This window comes from Mixophyes fleayi, chromosome 1 (assembly GCF_038048845.1).
Source record: "Mixophyes fleayi isolate aMixFle1 chromosome 1, aMixFle1.hap1, whole genome shotgun sequence".
NCBI lineage: Eukaryota > Metazoa > Chordata > Amphibia > Anura > Limnodynastidae > Mixophyes > Mixophyes fleayi.
Window position 1 is genome coordinate 31,950,629 of NC_134402.1, and position 16,323 is coordinate 31,966,951.

Below are 16,323 nucleotides of genomic sequence, written 5' to 3' on the forward strand. Positions count from 1 at the left end.
CAGCATCAACTGCACAGTACTACTTATCTTGCTCTGAGTACACAATGTAACACTCAGTATCTGTTCTGACACATTAATGTGTTTCCTGTTCTTAATATAATTATGAATATCTGCTAATGTTGTGTTACTTTTACTATTACATAAATGTGCATGTCTGTAACAGAAAAAAAAAATCCCATCAAAGTCAATCCTCTGAGCCCCCCAACTAGTGCTGTGCGAGAGGGGCAACCAGCCAGTGGGAAAACCTGAAGGGGTGCAGGATTATAAATATTTTAGGTAAACTTGGCTACAGTTGGGGTGTCAGTTTTCCTTATTGTCCCAGACTCCAACGTTTTAATTATTGCACTGTCAGTCCTACTATTATATACTGACCACTCACTTCACCAGAATGTTCCTCTCCTAACCTGCTGTTTGCAAACTCTTTACCTTCTGAAGTTCATTAGATTATCTCACCCTGAAATATGAAACCCCATTATACTTTCCTATACAGAATCAGGCACAGTACTGTTGGTACCCCATGTTCTGTAGGGGATGCCTCAATCCAACCAACATTTGCACCTAATCCTGCAGTAGATGACTCATTCTAATCCCTACAGGATTCCTTAAAAACTACAACAGGGGAGGGCTGGCAAATTTTTGCCAGGGGGTGGGGGTGGGGGCAAAACTCATCACAGCAGCTTATTAGGAACATTTTAAAGGGAAAAAAATGTAGGTGGCCCAGTGACTCAGCCCAAGGTAGCCCACTATGGGACCTGCCTAGGATACAGATGACCCTTTGCCCCCCAACCCAGACTGCTCCTGGTTCTGATCCTCTGTATTTCCCACACTAGAGAAAAAACACATGCTGAACCTATTTTGTATTTGCAAGAGCAGTCCTGGGAACAAATTGCCATCTGCCAATAATGAAAATACAAACAATAGCATTGTGTGCTATCAGTTCTGATAATGAAAACAAGATCCATTTACCCAAAAAGCTGTTCAGAAAACATGTTTCTGTGAATGCTCAGCAGAGCTGAAATTGCATGCCCCACAGAGTCTGGGGATATGGCACAGGTATCATCCTGAAACATGAATGAGAGGCAGTACTTGTACAGTGAATCAGCTTCAATGTGCTTAATATCTCCACTACGAGGCTGCACCAAGATGCAGTAATATACACATTCTGCTCCTGTCCTGTAGTCATTGTGCTGAAGTAAAGACATCTGTGTCTGATAAGGGCTCCCATCCTTGTAGGCAACAACTAATGCAAATAAATGTATTTTTCACTCCTGTGCAAGCCATACAAATAGATCGGAGCTGAGTGTAGCATCATTCAGCCAGCGCACACATTACAAGGTAGTATACAAATCTGTCAGTCTGAATGGGACAAAGTGTATTACATACAGTGTACTACATAGTCCATATGCAACATAATGTTGATTTGTGATTTCAAATACTAAAAATATATTGATTCATGGGCATTATGCTCTAGAAAAGAAATATACAGGTGTGTGATGGTGGCTGGGGGGTGCTCCCACCTGCAAGCAACATGCACAGGCTTCTCACTGTACTTTAGCAGAATGACAGCCTAGGGACTAGCCGGGTAATGGACCATTGCACGGAATAAGTGCATGAGGGGAGGGAGGTGATTCTGTTACCCCACCCAGGCATCACATGGAGGGCAATGCTAGCCAATGTGGTCGGTGCTAGGGCCCTGAAGCATCCTCAGATGCAGAGTGTACCGGCTTTGCTGCAATATAAATACTTGTGTAAAATGCAGAGCACATTCTTTACCGCTTCCCAGCTGCTGTGTCCACATCTCTCCTGCACAGCCCGCATCGCCTCCATCTGACCCTCCTCTTCCCAGCGGCACTCCTCTGCACCCCTTCTCTTCACTGGCCACTTGCATGCATTATCTTCCTCCAAAAATGGTTTGTGAGACGGGAATACTGGCAGATGACCATAGCTCGATACCGGGACCCCAGAAAGACCCCCTGATCGTTTCATCTCAGATGTGGCCCCCACTCCCCAGTGCACCCACCACCTCTCCATTGGCGACCCCCAGCTCGGGGGGCGAGGAGGTCATTAAAGAACAGCTTTATATCCGTGAATTCCAACCCTCTGACCAGGAGTTTGCCAGAAGAATATTTTATGAAGGAATTAAAGAGAGGATACCTAGCTCAGCATTTAGAGGGTTAAAATACCAGCCACTGCTCCAGTGCGTCTATGCTGTTCTCACATGTAAGTAGGAGCTGATGTTACAGTGATGCCGACCCATTCATTGCACCCATCATCACTGCAGTGCAGGCCTCCCGGACCTGCCAGCGCAAGAGCTGCTAATTGCCGTTAATGTGACATTGCAGATGCTCAGCAGAAGTTGAATGATGTGTTTGCTCGTGGTATTTATTGTTCGATGGCTCTTGGTATTAGTTGTTACCAATGACTGGTTCCCTATGTTCTGTGTAGATGGTACACATAAACTCTGACACATGCTGGTCACAGAATGCCACTGACATCCAGGGCCAGGCTGGGCTGGGGGGCATATTCCCATTCCATAGTTGGCTACCTTGGGCTGGGCCACTGGGCCACCTGATTTTTTTTTTCCTTTAAAATATACCTAATAGGCTGCTGAGTCCAGTCTTGTTTCCGTGGCTAAAATGTGTCAGCCCTTCCCTGCTGACATCCAATCACTATATTGTTCATATATAATGTTTCATTCTTCAAGTTCTTAGCTCCCAACTATATAGATCATCCCAACTTTGCCAGAGATCTGAAATGCAATATGCAGCTATCGGGTCATGCATTCAATGAAGGGGTGTGTAAGATACTTCAGTCAGTCTGTGATAGGAAATCGTGCATTGCACTGTCTGGAATATAGCAAATCAAGACGCTTAGGACCCCTTCATTGGTTTAATGTGACCCACATACAGAGAATGAATATGTAAGTGTCAAGGTGCATCATAGTCGATAGGAACCAGTGACATCCAGTAACTACAGCGACTGTTCCAATCGATGATGCGTATCGGTGGGTGATTTGAAGAGTTTCCCTTGGTTAATAACAGTACTAGTAATAGTTCATAAGAGAACTTGACACACTAACATACTTAAACAACTCTCAGCTGTATTAATATGACAAAATATAATATAAATGGTCAGTTACCAATTAGGAGTCGAATGCTGCAGTGCACCTAAAGAATAAATGGAAAATTAAAATAAAGTTAAAGACCTGGGACTGTTATTTCGAGGGATCTTTGATTAAAAATACCCAACCTATTAACTTTGTATGCAGGCCATTCGTTTCATCATACATACATGTATCTGTAAAACTTGGTCACTTCAGTCATTAACTTTTATAGCAAACCTTTCATTATGTATTGAGGATTACCAGCGTGCACCTGTTACATTCTGGATACAGTTTTAATGTGATCTGTTTAAAATAATTCCAAATGATGAATGTTGCAATGAGACGATTTAGAACTTACCATACAACATTCATGAGATACTCCGTTACCTATTTAGGCTGCAGAAACCAGGGTGGTGGAGGTGAAAGTGTTAAAGGATATATGTCAACCTTAGGTGATTAGATAGCACAGCAACGATCTATGTGTGTGTTGAACTGCTTGCTTTGTGTACAATGATGGATTGTGAACAAAATCTTGAGATGTAGCCGGCTTGGCAGGATTCAAGAAGAATTGCAGAATGAAAGGTGGTGCCAGGGGGTGTGTCCTGGAAGTTTCTGGCTGTCAGATTGACTTCATAACATGGTACAATGATTCAGTACGATGCTGCAAATTGCTTGATATAATGTATCAGTACTATGCTGCAGATTGCTTGGCACAATGTGTCAGTATTGTGCTGAAGATTGCTTGATACAATATGTCAGTACTATGCTGCAGATAGCTTGGTTTAACAGTTCAGTACTATGCTGCAGATTGCTTGCTATAACAGTTCAGTACTATGCTGCAGATAGCTTGGTATAACAGTTCAGTACTATGCTGCAGATCGCTTCGTATAACAGTTCAGTACTATGCTGCAGATAGCTTGGTATAACAGTTCAGTACTATGCTGCAGGTCGCTTGGTATAACAGTTCAGTACTATGCTGCAGATTTCTTAGTATAACAGTTCAGTACTATGCAGCAGATCGCTTGGTATAACAGTTCAGTACTATGCTGCAAATCGCTTTGTATAACAGTTCAGTACTATGCTGCAGGTCGCTTGGTATAACAGTTGAGTACTATGCTGCAGGTCGCTTGGTATAACAGTTCGGTACTATGTTGCAGATCGCTTGGTATAACAGTTCAGTACTATGCTGCAGATTGCTTGGTATAACAGTTGAGTACTATGCTGCAGGTCGCTTGGTATAACAGTTCGGTACTATGTTGCAGATCGCTTGGTATAACAGTTCGGTACTATGCTGCAGATAGCTTGGTATAACAGTTCGGTACTATGTTGCAGGTCGCTTGGTATAACAGTTCGGTACTATGCTGCAGATCGCTTGGTATAACAGTTCGGTACTATGCTGCAGATCGCTTGGTATAACAGTTGAGTACTATGCTGCAGATCGCTTGGTATAATAGTTCAGTACTATGCTGCAGGTCGCCTGGTATAATAGTTCAGTACTATGCTGCAGATTGCTTGGTATAACAGTTGAGTACTATGCTGCAGATTGCTTGGTATAACTGTTCGGTACTATGCTGCAGATTGCTTGGAATAACAGTTCAGTACTATGCTGCAGATTGCTTGGTATAACTGTTCGGTACTATGCTGCAGATCGCTTGGTATAACTGTTCGGTACTATGCTGCAGATCGCTTGGTATAACAGTTCGGTACTATGCTGCAGATCGCTTGGTATAACAGTTCGGTACTATGCTGCAGATTGCTTGGTATAACTGTTCGGTACTATGCTGCAGATCGCTTGGTATAACAGTTCGGTACTATGCTGCAGATTGCTTGGTATAACAGTTCAGTACTATGCTGCAGATCGCTTGGTATAATATTTCAGTACTATGCTGCATACTGCTTGATACAATGTTTTAGTAGTAAAGCTGGCTACACACTACAGAAAATTACTGCAGATGCGATTTCTGTAACAATTTTACCAAGGACTGTAAGTTGCGATGAGCATGCAGATTTATGTGTACGCTTCTACATGATTTACATTTAGATCTGTGCTTTTCATCTCTCATAACTATTTGCTGAAAAGACCATGACTCTGCGCACTCTACAGATATCTGCCTTCACTGCTGGTCATCAGTGTGTACACACTTCCACATAAGCCCCACATTGTGCCATCGCTGATCCTGATTATAAGGAAGTTTATAAAACCAAATCAAAATATAAGATGTGCTTTAATACAATACAACATGAACGTGGGAGTGTACACACTAATATGATATCAGACCTAACAGTCGTTTATCGTGTGATTGACACAATAATTGGTTGGAAAAACCTGTAGTTTGTACCCAGCTGATGTCAGTGCTGCAGATCGCTTGGTACAAGCACTGTGCTACAGATCGCTCATGTTGTGTTCTAGGGATAATGTTACACACTGGGAGATATATGGCTGGGACCTTGAGAGAGAAGAAGATGCGTTTGCATGTCCTGCAGAGTGAGGACATCTTGCAGCACATCGACGCTGCACGATGCAGGGGACGTGTTTTATCCCATCCTGGGCGTGATAATGTTCCTGTGCAGGGTGATACAGGAGCAGAAGGGAGCCCCCTCTGAAACAGTTACCTAGATACAGAAAGAATGTAGGCCAATGATACGCAGAGCCTGCCGGTGCCTCGCCCCTTCTCCCCACCCTAATGCTCTAATACAATGCAGATGTAGGATAACTTCTCACCTCCGCAGATACAACACGTGTTATTCTGTCAGTTATGTAAATAACTTACACAGTTCACGCTCACTCACAGGATCTGGTGATTTCAGACATCAGTAACATACATTACTACAGAGAGTGGATACTGGTTAGATAGTGGTTTATCTATAAATGCTATATTGATATGTCATTCCCTTGAGCTGTGTGGACCCTGAAAGCCACAGATGAAATTAGCCCCCCTTTAAATGAATAGATTTGACACCTGAAGCAGTATTAATACTCCAATGACTGTCTTTCTGCCTCAACAGTCTTATTCTCTGTATTGATTTAGTTCAAGCTGCTGACATTTCAATATTAATTGTTTGCCTTTTTTTTAAAGACATTAACCACTCACCCTGTTATTATATAGGGCCCTAGGGCATATCTAGATCCATGTCCTTAGCAGGTTTTGGATCAGAATACTCTTACCTGCACCGCACTGCTGGTTTAATGACATCCTCTGCTAATTCTATAGGTTAATAGTAAGCAGTTTATAAAGTTGGGGTTGCCATCCATAATTCCTACATAAGCAATCCGACTTACATTTCCTGACCCCCTCCTCTATTTACGGTTACTGCCTTCACTTTTGGAAATGTTTTGGTGCAGCAGAGTCGGAGACATTTGTGATAACTGGTGCATAGTAAATTGTGCTGTAACGCAAAGCAACCCGATGATATACCTGCTCTAGTGTCTTACAAATGTAGTGCAAATGTTTTATTGGTTGGTGGGCTTGCACTTTTCATAAATGTCCTACAATGTGTCAGTAAAAATAATGGCAATTAAATCTAGTAGTAGCAAGTTCAAATATTTGTTGGGAACTCTGTTATGAGATGATGAGCTGATTGTGGGCCATGTTTAATAGCAGAAGTCAGTTGGCAGAATGCAGGGTTGGCTGTCAGATCTGAAAGATAGAGACTAGTTTATATAAAGGTTGGAGATGTGGAGGAACTGGTTTGCAGATTGTATTTTTTGCATGGTCTCTCTTCCATTCTTTATGCAAGAAGGTTGTTATGTTTTTATCTGTACTCAGAATCTCTCAGTAGCACAAGTCTGTGGCAGGGCCACCACCGGGCCCCAAAGCAAAATGTGGGCAAGGGCCAGGTGGAACCATTCTAGGCTCAGGGTCCCCCTTCTCTGCTCTTCTGAGAATGCAGGGTTCTATATGCCCACTGCCCATGTGCCGCAGGGGCCTTGGAGGGGAGCCAACATTGCGGGTCCCCTCGCCTCAGGGCCCCCAAGCAGCCACTCCCCCTGTAGTACTGCCCCTGGTCTTTGTTACTGTTTAGGAACTCTGCCTTCCATGGCGTTTGGGGACCTAGGACACTGTTGAAAGTGAGAGTATCACTTTGCTGTTCTTCTTCCCCGTTTAGGCCTTAACGTGCGCCTGTCACCTGCACACAGTGGTGGTGACCTTTTTTTTGCGGGATGATTCAATATTGATAAGACTGCAGAGGCACTGTGTAAGTAGTGAGGTATCCCATGCCTCGGTGTCAGTGATAGTTCCTAGTGAATTGGTAGGCTGAATTCTCATGAATATTGGTTAAGCTTATCATACGGCTCTATGATGGTAGCACCATAAAAAAAAAAATAATAATTAATATGCAACCAATGCCAAATATTATGTTGGTGATTATCTAAATTGTGAATGTTAATATGTATTTTCCTGTGTTGTTTTTACTCATAATTTGTCCTGCAGATTTTTCTAATGTTCTCCTGTTGATTAAAACAAGGTAACAGCATCACTCTACTGTATTTTAATCCATACCAAACAATGTAATGAATAGAAAACCTTAAAGTATCACTTTGTGATGTTTACTTTCCTCACCATTGTCAGTTGTATATGCTGATAACGATATATATCTTGTTATATTGATCTCACAATCAGAGAGCAATTAGATCATTGTATAACATCTGTGCAAATTCATTGGGACATTTATGAAAACTGGTGTAGCAAACCAATCAGATTCCAGCTGTCATTTTCTAGCACTGTTTAGAAAAGAACATTTAAACATTTGATTGACTTCCGACTTTTTATAAAGGTCCCCCAGTTCTGATATTGATGTAACGATTTTATTGATGACAAAATTATTGAACTTATTAATAAATGTCCATTGCATTTTGTCTTGTGTAACATGTGATATCTGATTCTTGTTGTTTGGGTTTTTCTATTCCGAAATCAACACTAAATTCTCTTTTCTGACAGGTATCGTTTATTTCTCTTCCTTATCTCCATAGTAATATGCTTTGTTGTGACCAACTCCTTGCTGGTGGCCTGCAGTGTGCCCATCATTCTATTGGGCATGAGATACTACTACAGTAGAAAAATTATCCTCAATCATCTCGAGTGTGCTCTACGCACGGACATGTCTGATATTGAGCAATATTACATGAAACAGCCAGGTGAGTATAACCCCATAAAGGAACATTCTCCGCTGAGCCCCTTTTCACCCCAAAACCAGACATTTAATTCTTGCTTCGAGTCAACGAGAGATGGCACAGACATCTTTTCAATTTTTTTTAAATAAGCCCCGGAGAATCCATGCATGCTGTTCTGTCTAGGCTAGGAAAACCAATCCTGCTTTTGTGGTTATTTTCTGTGTATATCTGGCTTCAAGATAAAGCTGCCAGCAATCACTTTACGTGGATGATCAAATATGCAGTAAAGGTAGGTATACACTTTTACTGACATTTGTTTGATGTGTTAAACATAGATATATGCTTCGAGATTGTAATGTGAAACCGCTATATTCCATGTGTTAATTATAATAACGGACCACTTGTAAATTATACTGCTAAACATTACATTTTAACTTTTATCTGGAAAAATCCATTGTGGGGGGTTGCACTGAACAGTAGATTCTGTATGCAGACTTCAGGGTAAAGTGCTCATTACATTAAAATATGAACTCTTTCATCTCCAGAGTGCACACCTTTAAAAAAAACTGTGTATAGATGTAGAAAGATTTCTGAGACATCATTTTTTCGACAGTCAAGGGGGTGAATGTATGAAGCTCCGATTTCTGCAAGTTGCCGTAAATTGGCGACTTTGCAGGGGAAATTTAAAGCGGCAATGGCTTGTAAAGGCAGGTTTGCTTTTACAAGTTGTCACCGCTTTAAATTTCCCCTGCAAAGTTGCTAATTTACATCAACTTGCAGAAATCGGAGCTTCATACATTTACCCCAAGGAGTACATCAACCTGTTAAATGTAACTAAAACATAGTTTACTGTATAAGTAAAGACACAATAAATGCAAAATCAGATGAGGTGTTACACATTTGCTTATATATGGAATTACTTGGAACCGGGTAATATTTATAGACAGGGTATGTAAGGAGACAAATGTTAAGAAATTATAAGAAATACATTTTTCTGTTCTTAAACATTGATGGTAAGAATGTGTGGTCATAGAACGATGTAGATGTTTCTTTCAATTGTTAGTTATCAATCATTGTGGATGAGATAGTGTGCTGAGTTGCTTTGGAAAATAATGCTATATGATTGCTTATTAATTTATGAATGTATTCAAGCTTATGTAATATAATGTATTAGAGCCTTATTAGGGCTTGCAAAGTACAAGTTCGACAAAAAGCCTCATTGTCTCATGATAATGACAGAAACAATGTATAGCTTTGTAATGTTGTAATAAGTTTGTAATTATGTAGTTTTACACCAGAGTGCACTAAAGGACTTTATTAAATAATGCTTGGTTATGCTGCGTGATACGTGCATATATGTCCATAATGGGATCAGTCTGAAATGCGGCCTCTAATATTAGGGTACTCAGTTGTTTTAAAATGAGTTGAATGAGGAGGAGTTTAAAAATGGCCCATACAAAACCATTCAACAGTAATATAGACTACTACATACTGTCATTGTATTAGGATAATTTAACAATATTTGTGACAAAACAAACGCAACAAGAAAAGTTAAGTGCAAGTTGTCAAAAAGAAATACAATATACATGTACAGGGATACTGTTCAAAGTGACTGGACAATAATAGTTATATAAGTAAAGAGAAAAATTTGCTGCATATTTAGCTCAGACATTTACACACACTGTACATATATAAATAAACATAAGTGCACGTAGATATACAAATAAAGAAGACAATTTGTGAGTGCACTCAGGAATCCTCTGTACAATATGTAGAACGAGGCTGTCAGTAGGTGGCACACACTTTATGAATGTGGCAGCACGCACACATACACAGAATATATAGTGGATGAGCCTGGGTGATAGCTAGTTGTAATGTAATGTGCTGATTTACATGTATTGCACACGTTGTTGAAATGTGTTACTACAATGTCTGCTTTCTGCAGACCCATTTTGAAAAATGAAAGTAATCAGCAGGGCTGGACTGGGACTAAAAATCAGCCCTGGCATTTAAAGTACACATGCCCACCTCAGTCCAAGCATAAAAGAAACCGTGTGCCACCGTGCAGCGGCGACACCGAAAAGGGCGTGGCCACACTGTGTTGTGGGTGTGGCCAACATGTGGCATTGATACATATATTATAATAAAACATTACATTTATCACGCCCTCCCAGCCACATCATGCCATCCCCAGCCCATGGGGATGCTTCTGGTGCTGCTGACATCCATAAGGGTGGGAACTTCCTGTAGAGTGAGCAGGGAAGATCTTTGTCTCACGATATTACCAAATCTTGTGATACTTGGAGCTCCTTGGCTTCCTCTGCAGGCTGTGTCCTGTCTGGGAACTGAGAGCAGCTATCATTTCCCTTCCCCTAACATGCTGCATTAAGGCTCAGGGGGCCCAGGGTATTTAAGACAGCAGCGCCCCTATTATGTAACATGGTTATCATTTTAGACAAATACACAGGCAATACTGTGTGCACTACTGTTAGAAGCACACAGCTTTGCCTTCACAAGCAGTACGTTGTGAAGTGGGACATACCTCCCAACTGTCCTTGCAGTCAAACCATATCCTGACTAAATGAGAAAGTCACCCAAATTCAGGACTGCCCCACCAGATTCAGGACAGTTGGCAGACTGTCCTGCTTTCTCTTACCTGTCTTGGTCACTTTCACCACTTGTAGCAGCTGGTTTCTTTAGCTCAGTTCTTTCTTGTCTTTATCCTGGAATATTGGATGCCCAATTCTGAAAAAAATGGGGTACATGAGATTTAGAAAACTCCAACTCACGTTTTATAATTAGGCCTCCCTCCAGTCCCCACAATAATAATATTCACATTTAATAAGTATACCTATTTCCCTTCAACCAGCCCCAACATTAAATTAACAATATACCCATTTACTCAAAACATATTTCCCTCCCTGCAGACAGTCCAAGCAATAAATTAAATAGCATTAAAGTTTAATAAATATAGCCATTTTCCACAACCATCGCCAGCAATAAATAATTCATATTCACATTTAATAAATAGCCCTCCACCTCAAAATCAGTACCATATTCAATTGATAGACCTAAACCACCCGAGCAAAAATTAAAGATTCCTTCACCTCAACTTAAATAGTTAGTCCCCACCTACACTCCACCATTAAATAGTCTACCTCCCACACTATATTAGGATCCTCCCTTCCCTCACATATTACATTAAAATTCTGCACGCACAAACACACTAATATATACATGGCCCCACACACACACACTAATATATACATGGCCTCACTCACACACTAATATATACATGGTCCCACACACACACACACTAATATATACATGGCCCCACACACACACACTAATATATACATGCCCCCCCCCACACACACACACACAGTAATATATACATGCCCCCCCCCACACACACACACACACAGTAATATATACATGGCACCACACACACACTAATAAATATATGGCCCCACACACACACACACACACTAATATATATATATATATATATATATATATACACATACATACATATATACATAGGTCCAGACTCCACACAATGTACTGATACACACACAATTGCCAGCCAGACACACACACCCCCCAGTGAGAGACACAGCCAGGCCCCCACCAGTGAGAGACGCAGCAACAGCCAGCCCCCCCCCAAGTCAGAGACATAGTGACAGCGACAGCCAGCCCCCCCCAAGTCAGAGACATAGTGACAGCGACAGCCAGCCCCCCCAAGTCAGAGACATAGTGACAGCGACAGCCAGCCCCCCCAAGTCAGAGACATAGTGACAGCGACAGCCAGCCCCCCCAAGTCAGAGACATAGTGACAGCGACAGCCAGCCCCCCCAAGTCAGAGACATAGTGACAGCGACAGCCAGCCCCCCCCAAGTCAGAGACATAGTGACAGCGACAGCCAGCCCCCCCAAGTCAGAGACACAGCGACAGCCAGCCCCCCCAAGTCAGAGACACAGTGACAGTGACAGCCAGTCCCCCCCCAAGTCAGAGACACAGTGACAGTGACAGCCAGTCCCCCCCCCAAGTCAGAGACACAGTGACAGTGACAGCCAGCCCCCCCCAAGTCAGAGACATAGTGACAGCGACAGCCAGCCCCCCCCAAGTCAGAGACACAGCGACAGCCAGCCCCCCCAAGTCAGAGACATAGTGACAGCGACAGCCAGCCCCCCCCAAGTCAGAGACACAGTGACAGCGGCAGCCAGCCCCCCCAAGTCAGAGACATAGTGACAGCGACAGCCAGTTCCCCCCCCAAGTCAGAGACATAGTGACAGCGACAGCCAGCCCCCCCCAAGTCAGAGACACAGTGACAGCAACAGCCAGCCCCCCCCAAGTCAGAGACATAGTGACAGTGACAGCCAGGCCCCCCCAAGTCAGAGACATAGTGACAGCAACAGCCAGGCCCCCCCCAAGTCAGAGACACAGAGACAGCGACAGCCAGCCCCCCCCCCAAGTCAGAGGCATAGTGACAGCGACAGCCAGCCCCCCCCAAGTCAGAGACACAGAGACAGCGACAGCCAGGCCCCCCCAAGTCAGAGACACAGTGACAGCGACAGCCAGCCCCCCCAAGTCAGAGACATAGTGACAGCGACAGCCAGTCCCCCCCAAGTCAGAGACACAGTGACAGCGACAGCCAGCCCCCCCCAAGTCAGAGACATAGTGACAGCGACAGCCAGCCCCCCCCAAGTCAGAGACACAGTGACAGCGACAGCCAGCCCCCCCCAAGTCAGAGACATAGTGACAGCGACAGCCAGGCCCCCCCAAGTCAGAGACATAGTGACAGCGACAGCCAGTCCCCCCCAAGTCAGAGACATAGTGACAGCGACAGCCAGTCCCCCCCAAGTCAGAGACACAGTGACAGCGACAGCCAGCCCCCCCCAAGTCAGAGACATAGTGACAGCGACAGCCAGCCCCCCCCAAGTCAGAGACATAGTGACAGCGACAGCCAGGCCCCCCCAAGTCAGAGACATAGTGACAGCGACAGCCAGGCCCCCCCCAAGTCAGAGACACAGAGACAGCGACAGCCAGCCCCCCCCCAAGTCAGAGGCATAGTGACAGCGACAGCCAGGCCCCCCCCAAGTCAGAGACACAGAGACAGCGACAGCCAGCCCCCCCCAAGTCAGAGACACAGAGACAGCGACAGCTAGCCCCCCCAAGTCAGAGACATAGTGACAGCGACAGCCAGCCCCCCCCCCAAGTCAGAGACACAGAGACAGCGACAGCCAGTCCCCCCCAAGTCAGAGACATAGTGACAGCGACAGCCAGTCCCCCCCAAGTCAGAGACACAGTGACAGCGACAGCCAGCCCCCCCCCAAGTCAGAGACATAGTGACAGCGACAGCCAGCCCCCCCCAAGTCAGAGACATAGTGACAGCGACAGCCAGCCCCCCCCAAGTCAGAGACATAGTGACAGCGACAGCCAGCCCCCCCAAGTCAGAGACATAGTGACAGCGACAGCCACCCCCCCCAAGTCAGAGACATAGTGACAGCGACAGCCAGCCCCCCGCAAGTCAGAGACATAGTGACAGCGACAGCCAGCCCCCCCCAAGTCAGAGACACAGTGACAGCGACAGCCAGCTCCCTCCCCCACTCAGAGACACACTTAAATTGTCACCTCGCTGCTCGGCGGACAGTGTCAATGTGATGTGCGGCCAGTAATCACATGGGACGCGCACCATGTGACAGGTGCCGTCCCATGTGATTAAAATCCCATTGCCGCACATCACATTGACACTGTCCGCCGAGCAGCGCGCAGTGAGCTGCGCTGCTCAGACGGACATCCTGCCCCGCTGGACCGGCCCAACTAGCCATCGGCCCTTCTGGCATTTGCCAGAAGTGCCCGATGGCCAGTCCGGCCCTGCTAACCAGTATAGTATGAAATTCTCTAAGTAAAAGTGTCGTCTACACACAATGAAATCAGACATGTCGTAGCCAGAACTGATAGTCACAAAGTGCCTCATCCTTCAGCTATGTCACTAGTCCCCAGTGAATTGACAGGCTGAATTTTCATGAGTATTGGTTTAGTCCACACACACACACACACACACACTAATATATACATGACCCCACACACACCCACTAATATATACATGGCCCCACACACACACACTAATATATACATGGCCCCACACACACACACTAATATATACATGGCCCCACACACACACACTAATATATACATGGCCCCACGCACACACACACACACACACTAATTGGTTTAGTCCTACCTCCCGACTGTCCAGATTTTAGGGCTCTATCCCGCCCAGGAACATGTTTGTTCAGCTGGTGGGAAAGTTAGGGGAAAGGAGGTATCTAATGGTCAGCCTAACCCTTTATAGAGATATGCAGACTTCTGGTGGGTGACCACGCCCCCATTGTGATATGGCCACGCCTCCTGTCCAGTTGCCAGGGACAGACATGTTGGGAGGTATGGTTTAGCATAGAAAATGGCTGCCTCCACTAGGCCCCATTTACAAAGGGCAAAATGGGTGGCTGCTGTGCAATGAATTTCTCTAAAAGGCATTGGTTTGCAGCACAAGATGGAGTCGTTGTGGAGGAGGCAAACGATTGCGCTGGCAGATAGTAGGAGGGGGAGCGTGTTCCTTGCAAGGTATGCAGTAGGCCTAGTTTTGTAGAGCAGTGCAAAAAAGAGGTTTAATTTTGCGGCGCTAGATTATTAAATCTACTGGTGAATGCTATGGTAGTTTAAATTAATTTAACATTTCTCATAGCTGGCCACCCATAAATACTGGTGATACAGTGTTATTGTTATTGCTTCACCTCAGAAAATGGCTGCCTCCCTCCCCTGTGATGTCAATGGTTCCTATTAAATAGAAAGATTGCAATGCAGTCCCATCAATTTAGCATCAGCTCACAAAATGGCTGCCTCTGCTGTGATGTGACTGTTTTTAGTCAACTGATAGGCTGCTTTCTCATTAATAGTGCTTTAGCCCACAAAATGGCTACCTCCATGTATGCTGTAGACGAGACAGCATCTCGTTTGCTTCTGCAAACAGTGTTTGCCCATTTAAGAATCAAACTCCATATTTAACAACTCAGCCGGAGGTGCTTTTAAAAGCACTCTGCATTATAAATTGATTTAAGTGGACAATATGTATGAATGTGGTGGAATAAATTAGATTTGCTGATTTCCATATAATAATTGGTTTATTTTGACAAACAGAAACATTGACCTACTGGATTCAGTTCCAGTTTCTGACTGAATTCCATAGCACAGAAGCACGTTTTATAAATGTGGTGTGTTTGTAAATGCCATCCTTTAAGTTATGTTTTTTGAACAGATCTGGCTCCAATAATAGGTGAACACGTTTGTGATCTATATAAAGTGCGTTTATATGCTGCTGTATACAATGTTTTACAGTCTACTTGTCTTTAAACAGAGTCACTGCTATATCCACAAATTAATACCAGGCTTGAATAATAATATCATTTTCAGACTTTATATACAATACCATGTAATTTGTGTGTTTCATTGCTTCAGCTGGAGTTCTAAACCTGCATTCTGCTGTATAATTAGAAGTCCTTTAAAAAGGGGTTAGAGCAGTGCTTGAAGTGGGGCGGTATGTTCTGGTATGATACACCGGCACTTCACTGCCACACAGGGCCAGCAGTCAGCGGTCTAGGCAAGGCGGTGGAGAGCCATGCCTGAGAAGCGCTCTGCCTGCCTTCTCCGCTTGCGCTTCATCCAGCGGTGGCAGCTCCCTGCTCTGCTCTGCTTCGTTCTAACCAACTGTCGGGATGTGATGACGTTATGCCCACCAGACACTTAGGATGAGTTTCAAATACTTTTTAGATAGAGGTTAGTGCAATTTAAGCTGGCCAAGCAGGCTACAATATTATTTATGCCAGGTGGTAATTGGTATCCTGATGCTTGGGATACCGACACCCACTATTCCTACAAAAAAAAATAAAAAATAGTAAAATGAGGAGATGATATAAATATACCCTTACCTTCACAGCGACATTGTTGATTTCGGAAGAGTCTTTTAAGCGACAGCTAGTAATTCCGAAGATGCTGCATGCCAGCACCGGATTGTGACTTCAATGAAGGCATTTAAAGAGGAATG

General features: G+C 44.1%; 1 protein-coding gene across 1 annotated transcript in view; it reads left to right on the plus strand.

The window, feature by feature from the left end:
- The first annotated feature begins 1,745 nt into the window (after positions 1-1,745).
- NAT8L (N-acetyltransferase 8 like) overlaps positions 1,746-16,323 on the plus strand; it is a 51,857-nt gene continuing 37,279 nt past the window's right edge. Inside the window, exons 1-2 of the mRNA XM_075188657.1 lie at positions 1,746-2,220; positions 8,076-8,240. Of these exons, the coding sequence (XP_075044758.1) occupies positions 1,887-2,220; positions 8,076-8,240 (499 nt within the window). The 5' untranslated portion in view covers positions 1,746-1,886. The remainder of the gene's footprint in view (positions 2,221-8,075; positions 8,241-16,323) is intronic.